Source organism: Cryptomeria japonica, chromosome 8, assembly GCF_030272615.1.
Source record: "Cryptomeria japonica chromosome 8, Sugi_1.0, whole genome shotgun sequence".
Taxonomy (NCBI): Eukaryota; Viridiplantae; Streptophyta; class Pinopsida; order Cupressales; family Cupressaceae; genus Cryptomeria; species Cryptomeria japonica.
The window spans coordinates 400,679,211-400,687,336 of NC_081412.1; the positions used below are offsets into that span (position 1 = coordinate 400,679,211).

General features: G+C 40.6%; 1 protein-coding gene across 1 annotated transcript; it reads right to left on the reverse strand.

Annotated features, from left to right (window-relative positions):
• Window positions 1–2,188: 2,188 nt before the first annotated feature.
• On the reverse strand, window positions 2,189–2,524 carry LOC131857680 (uncharacterized). The gene has a single exon (XM_059210382.1). It carries the CDS (start codon window positions 2,522–2,524, stop codon window positions 2,189–2,191), a length of 336 nt encoding a protein of 111 aa, XP_059066365.1.
• Between the last annotated feature and the right edge of the window lie 5,602 nt (window positions 2,525–8,126).

Genomic DNA, 8,126 nt, shown 5'->3' on the forward strand with positions numbered 1-8,126 from the left:
GAATTCGTGGATTCTATTAGACAAAACTGTTTCCTAGTTATACACCATCCTGTTCCTTAGACCGTTCATCAGTGCAATCATGTGTACCGCCATGTCGGATTCCCTGCTGGCTTCTGTAACATCTAGCAGACACTGCCAATCTCCTAGAATAATGTAGGACTTCTTCAACCCTCTGCCCTTGGGTGCCTTGATTTTAGCCCATTCTCGGTCTGAGAGATCACTTCAGCAAATTAACAGCAATAGTTGTTCTTTCCTTTCTGGCGACATCTTTATGGCATTCTTGTCTATTTACTTGCCCTCACTTGGGATGCCAAATACCCTAGCAAAATCATCGGGTGCAAAGGAGATGGTCACAGTGCTCTACTGGTACGAGAAAGTAGATGTCCTGATCGCACTGTTATATGTAGCCACCATCATCCACAGACATGATTCAAAATCTCTAATGGTGAAGATGAGCATTTGAATTGCCCAATGTACCCATGCCTTCTTGAGAGATTCTTTAATTGCATAATTATCTAGGGTTTCCAACCACCAGGTCTTGCACACATTTCCGCTCAATCCTTCAAATGTAATAGTGTCAGGTGTGATTTTCTCCGGCATTTCCTTCTTCTTGGCTTTTCTTGTATCTGTTGACCCTGCAATTTTTACTCCCGACTGCAATAATCCCTTCCCCTTGTCCTTGGCTGCCATGCTCCCCTCTACCATTTTCCTTGATTGTGATGGTTGGTCTAACTGCTGCAATTGTTTTCTCCAGTCTATCTTTCCTAATTTATGTTTTCCTTATTCCATTTGAATGATTTAACTACTGACACCAATACTTAATAAACTTTAAAATTTCGTTAAGATCTACCTTGTACGACAACTTCTTCTTATGCTATCCCTTGTACGACCTTCCACTTACTATCTAGGAGCTCTCTTGGCAATGTACAGATAAAATCGCTTGGTGAATTCTTGTACTCCCTTTTCCAGCTACTATATAGATTTTATGTTGCACATGTACGGATTCCAAATCGCACACGTACAGATTCCAAATTGCACATGTACGGATTTCAATTTGCATGGTTTCCTTTCCCTCTGACATCATACAAATTTCCTCTTACACTGATTCTATTGTACAAATTTCTTTGTTCATGTGGGCGTACAGATTTCACCCTCTGTCTCCCTTAGCCATACAATTTTGTTTTATGTTGGTCGTACAATGCTGAGCATACGAATTCTTTCTCCAATCTGGCATAGGGACTTGTTCCTCTCCTGATCCATACGGATTTATCCCCCTTTGTTTTTATTTAAAATTTTTGATCCATATGATAATTTATGTCTTCTTTTCCTCGTGTTGTATGAAATTTCCAACCTTACTGGTGTACGAATTTTTGATTCTTTTCTTGAATCGTACCAATTCTTTAATGATTGCCTTGTGGATGTACGGATTATCTCTCCTGTACAAATTGCCAAACACTTCTCTTTACCATATAGAATCAAACTATGAGTATTATTTCATAGAAGTACGAATTTTATAATGTACGGTCCTTTTCCCATTTTCGTACGGCCTTTTCGGTATGGCCGTATGGATTTTTTTTAGTTCGTATAGTTCTTTTCCATACATATGTACATGCTCTTTTTTCATAAGGTCGTACGTCGTACGACCATACTTTTTTTAATTTTTTAAAACAAAAGATTAAATTATTACCTCTTCAATTTGTTCGGTTGGGCCCCACCTCCGGATGAACTGGATCATTCTGTTGCTGCCTGTGGTGGTAAATCTTCAACTTTGACCTATGTACCATCTCCTTTATTTGCTGGTTGACCAATATTGACAACTTAATTGCTCCATTCACATCTACTTCATGGATTTGAAATTGCCCAAGCCATTAGACTTTAAATTTCCTAGGCTTAATCTCATTCCACCCATTATACTTCAACACCCACTATCCTGGCCAAAATTCCATGTGCCAGATGTGCTTGTCATGCCAAAAATTTTGTCTTTGTTGGGCGGCTTCAATGGCCCATTGAGCCATCATTCTACGTTCATCCAAAGTTTTCCTAACGCATACAGCTGTTCCCGCAAGCTTTCTATATCTCGAAGGCGATTCTCAATTGTGATCCTTAAACTTAGAACCATGAAGTTTGCTGAGACAATAGCCTCCTAGCCATACATTAGCTGAAAGGGTGTCTAGCCCGTGGTGACTTTTTAGGTGCTCCTGTATGCCCATAGTACCAACTTCTCCTCCCAGTCTTCCTGTTCAACTCCATAGGACTTATAGATCATCGATACTAGTATTTTGTTAGTCGCCTCTGCCTGCCCATTGGCCCTCAAATAGTATGGGCTTGACAAGGAATGAAAGATCTTGAATTGCATCGTGAGCAGCTTGACCACATGATTCACAAAGTGCCCACCACGATCACTCATCAATTGGATTGGGATGTCGTACCTTGTAATAATTTGTTCATAAATGAACTTGGCTGTACTCAAAGCTGAGTTGTTTGACAGTGCTCGCTCCTCAGCCCACTTCGCAAGATATTCCATCGCCACCATAATGTAATGACATCTTCATGTTCAACTGACCTTCAGAGGTCCAATGAAACATAGACCTAGCATTAAAATAACTCCTGGGCATGGGATGGATTGAGGGGCATAATGTCCCGCTTTAATGGTTTCCCTACTCTCTGGCACGTATCACAACCCACCACCCATTCCTGTGCATCATTATATAGGGTGGGCCACCATAGTTCGGCTAGCACTACCTTGCGCACGGTAGTGTTTGGACCCATGTGACCTCCTATGGGCCCTTCGTGTGCTTCCTAGAGCACTCCCAAAATCTCTTCTTCCATCACACACCTTTTGAGGACTTGGTCAGGTCCCATTTTATACAATAGCCCATTAATTAGCTGAAATGTCTTGCTTCTCAAGACCAAATTCCTTCTCTCACTCGGTAACATTCTGGGTGGGAACTGAGAGGTAGACAAGTATTCTCCAATGTTTGCATACCACGGTGGTAATGCCACAATTTGGAATAGATGTTTGTCAAGAAAATCATCATTGACTGCCTCTGACATCTCCCCTGACGTAATTCGGGATAATTGATTGGTGATCACATGGCTCTTGAATGGCCATACAATTATTGTGAAAGAGAACTCTTGAAGGAGCAATAGCCACTTGCTTACCCTGCCTTGGATAATGAGTTTATTTACCAGGTACATCAACTCCTAGTGATCCACATAGAATGTGAAAGGCGTCTTCAACAAGTAGTGCCAAATTTTTTTGTATGACATAGACCATTTCGAGGGCTTCCCTCTCGGTGGTACTGTAGTTATTCTCGGATTTCGACATCAACTGATTGGCAAAATAGATGGGATGATCCAACCCATGTCCCCATTCTTGTGCTAGCGTATCCCCAATAGCATAGTTTGAGGCATCCACGTGTATGTGGAATTCTCAGTCCTAGTTTGGATAGGCTAGAATGGGTGCTGCCACCAGTCTCCTCTTGAGTTCCTCGAATGCCTCCCCTTGTGTCGGTCCCCATATGTACGGTTCACCCTTTCTTGTCAGTTTGTTCAAAGGGAATGAAAGTTGAGCGAAGTTCTTAATGAACTTCCGGTAGTATCCTATATGTTTCAAGAAGGTCTTGACTCCCATCACATCAATGGGCGACTCCATCTCTACAATTACCCATACCTTATCCGGGTCAGTTTTTCAGTCCAACTTTACAAACGTTATGGCCGAGCAACTTTCCTTGTGGTTCCATAAATCTGTATTTCCACAGATTCAAGGCTAGCCTGGCCCTTCGGCATCTCTCCATGCACTCTCTCAGCGCCACCAAGTGAGTGTCTTTGCTACTGAAAATTGACTAGTCGTCCAAAAAGGCTTTAAAATTTCCCACATACATCTTATCAAATATGTGAAGGACTATCCTTTGGAAGGTTGCTCGAGCATTGCACATCCCGAATGACATCTGGTTGAAAGCATAGAATCTGTCTTCCACCACAAAGGTGGTCTTTAAATTGTCCTCCTTAGCTATCTAAATTTGATTATATTCGGAAAAACCATCCAAAAATGAGTACATTTCATTGCCAGCCACCTCCTCCAGGATGTTGTCCCTGAAAGGTATAGGGAATAGATCCTTGATGGTGACTGCATTAAGGCACCAAAAATCAATGCAAAAGAAGATCTGATTGGCGTACTTCTTCAGTGAGATCACAATCAGTGAGACCCACTCACTTGTGTCCACCCAAAATATGATGCTAGCCTCAAGCATCCGTTCAATCTCTTCATTCACCTTGGCCACATAGTTCTTATTCATTCAGTACTGCCTCTTCCATACCGGCTGGGCTCTCGGGACCAATGGTATCCGATGGAAACACAATTATTGTAGGACCCCTTTCATGTCCTTGTAGGACCAAGTGAACATGTCCTTATATTCCCTGAAGATTTTGAATGCTGTGGCCTTTAGCATTGGGCTCTAGTCTTCTCCTACCCAGATATTTTGAGGGGTGGTGATAGGGAGCTTGGTAGGGAAGTGCTCACAAGGCTAACTTGCTCAAAAGGGTCATTGTATTAGCCAAAACCTTGTAGGATCTGATGTGTATGTTTACTCAACCTACCTTTTTATTATAATGCCAAGGATTCCATGGTCTACTTGCCTAGCAAGCTCCCTTTATGGTGATGGCTTACTCCCATGCTCCAAAACTGCTCGAATTGCTTGTTCCTCCCATCTTCAATTGCTTGTGTTTGGTTCTTGGGGCTTCCTTCCTTAGGTTTTTAGAGTGAGATAGGATTCTTTCACAAGGAAATGCAAGGGCAGCAAGGTATTGCTCATCTTTGGGTGCTCAACATCTGGTTTGAGGTCTAAACCCTCTACCTACTCAAGTTCATTAGCAAGACTCACCTACCCCCAAAGGAGGCTGCACTCTGTCTAGGAGCCCCAATGGACACTTGTTGGACTACTTGGATTTCTCTCCACATGTTTCCTAAGTTCCCATGTTTCATTTTCCCATCGACTTCATGCATTTGTCAAAAACCAGTCTTTTGTCTGTTATGCAGCAAGGCTACTAGCTCGTGGAGGCCTAATTGGCCCTTTTTTGCTCCCACTGGTCAACGATGGCCATTTTAACCACAAAGAAAGTTTGGGATGATGTTTTAGGGATTTAATTTCAAATATTGTTGAGGTTTAGCCCACTGTTAGAGTGGTTTTAAGTCTATCCATCTTTTATGGCATAATTTGAGGGTTTTGTAGGGTTTGGAGCAAGTAATGTTTGAAGGAAACTCCAACTCCCCTCTTCAAGCCTCCACAAAAGTTTGGAACCTCTGCCACATCTTTAAGAATCTTCCCCTACCTTTTCCCTGCAAGAAATATGTCAAACACTTGGCAAGCAAGTGGTAAAACAACAAACTATCACTGTCATTGCCCCTTTTCTCTGCCTTTTACCAGTTAGCAACATTTGGCCTTTGGACCCTGATAGTATGAAGAGTTTTGGAAATGGAAGTACCTCTGTGAGGTTTTTAAACATTTTTCACTTCTCCTATTACATTGTCTTAAAGATACAAGGCATGGTTAATGCTTTTAGAAGCATCCCAACAAGCATGTATAAATTGTCTTTTACAAAAACAGTGAGCACACTGTTTGCTTACAAAAATAGAAATGTTTAACAAAAAAAGCATAAGCCAACCAACCAAGATGATGATCAACTCTCTATCCATACTTCCATTTCACTGCCTCATTGATTTGTTCATTCCAAATTGCTTTTGGATGACAATCTTGAATTTTGAAACATGAACTAGCCTAGTTACTCCAACTTGCCTAGTTCACACCCAAATGCATCTTCAAAACGTTCTTCTGACACAAAAATTAATTAATGTACATTATATACACAAGGATCAACTTTTTAGAATCCATTGGAGGGATCCGAGACCTGGATCAACCAAGTTGACACATTTTACAACCCCAAACCCTTGGCAGGGTAGCAGATACCTAGTTTCCAATTATTTTTTGTACAAACACCTTGCAAATGAAAAAAAAATGAAATAATTACATAGGAAGATTTGTTACATCAACATCCCAACTTCCAAGAAGGTACAATATGGATTGTACAGCTACAGTATGGACTACCCCTCAAAAAGGAAGAAAAATAGTCATAAAAGCCAAAAAAACACTTGATTTCTATTAAGTTCCACTTGTAAGTACAATCACCGACCCTTTCCAAGGAAAAGGGAGGCCTTATATAGTTTCTCAAGTTGGTTTCCATGCCCTTGTATGGACAAGAGGCTTCAACAATTACATTTTTCAAGAAAATGATAATTTTGACAACTTTCTTAAGCCTAATGACAACTTTTCTTGCTCCAAGATGCATTTTTCACAACCCAACCTCAACAACTTGTCTAAAACACTTAGACATGCTTAAAAACACTAAAAAAACATGTTTCAATTCTCTTGAAGCCATTAGGAGACCTTTTTGGCCATTTTCACATTTTGGCAAAGCCCAAAATGAGATCAAAACCACTAAAAATGACTCAAAACAACCTAAAACAACAAAAACAACCTAGCACAAGACTTTACAAACATAAAAGCATAAAATACCCAAAAATGGAGTTTTGACTCAACTAGGTGCTCTTGCACCATACTCCCCCCAAAACAAAGAAGTCATGTGACTCCTTGAGGCAGCAAAGAAGAAGAAATGAAAAATTTATGAAAGTCAGCTTCAGGTATCCAAGTGGCCTCAAAATTAGGTTGATCCTTCCACTTGATGAGGTGCTCCATGTAGGTATGATTCCTTGTCTTTTTGAGAACTCTGGAGTCTAGAACCTGTTCAGCGTGGGGAAAAGAAAGGGAAGGGAGAGATAGATCAGAAAGGGAATTGGAAACATATGAAACTCTTTGAACCTCTTCAGGTGGCTGCCATTTGAAAGCAACTAGATCTGCAACATTAAAAATGGGGGACAAAGAAACATTAGTAGGCAAATCAACTTTATAAGCATTAGACCCATACTTAGCCAAGATCTTGCAAGGGCCTATCCTCCTCATTTGAAGCTTGCTTGGAAATCCCTTTTGTAGCCTTGTCTTATTCAAATGAACCATTACATAATCACCTATGGTAAACTAAACATCTCTCTTTGTAGCATCCACTCTTGCCTTGACTTTTTGAGAGGTGTCTTGGAGAGCTTGTCTCACTTGCTCATGAACCTCCTTCATGGAATCAGCCATGCATTTTCTGTCCCACTCATATGCTGCAAGTTAGTGATATCCCTTATTTCCAATATACCCCTTGGATGCATACCATAAACAAATTCAAATGGACTTTTACATGTAGACCGGTTAACACTATCATTGTAGGCATATTTTGCTTGATGAATGAGCTAATCCCAACTCTGCCCATATTCCTTTGTCAAACACCTAAGCATGTTTCCAAGAGACCTGTTCACAACTTCAGTTTGGCCATCCGTTTATGGATGATAAGCTGAACCAAAAGAGAGATTAGTACCCAATCTCTTCCACAATATTCTCCATAAATGACCAAGAAACTTCACATCCCTATCTGAAACAATGCTAGTAGGCAAACCATGAATTCTAACAACTTCTTTGAAAAAAAAAAGGCAATATGACTTGCATCATGTGTTGTTTTGCAAGGAATAAAGTGAGCCATCTTACTAAATCTATCAATTACTACAAAGATGCTCTCAAATCCTGCTTGAGTTCTAGGTAGTCCTACTACAAAATCCATGCTAATGCAATCCCAAGGCCTATGTGGAATGGGAAGAGGCTGATATAAACCAGCATTAGAGGAGTTACCTTTTTCTTTCTGGCATACCAAGCACTGCTCAACATACCTCCTGATGTCTCTCTGCATTTTAGGCCAATAATAGAACCTTTGAACTAGTTCTTTTGTCTTGTTAAGACTGAAATGTCCACTTAAGCACCCATTATGCTTCTCTTGAATGAGGTTCTCTCTAACAGAACCTTGTGGAACACACAACTGTCCACCCCTGAATAACAAACCATCTTGCAAAGTGAAATCAGCATAGGCACCATGGAAGTTATTCTCAAAATCTTTACAAACTTTATAAGCTTTTGCAAAACCATTATCAGTAGGATACATGTCCCTGAAACTATCAATACCAATACTCTGAAATTGAA

Bases quoted from the DNA above. Each gene is read 5' to 3' on its own strand.
- LOC131857680 (XM_059210382.1), bottom strand. From the start codon at position 2,524: ATGGAATATCTTGCGAAGTGGGCTGAGGAGCGAGCACTGTCAAACAAC.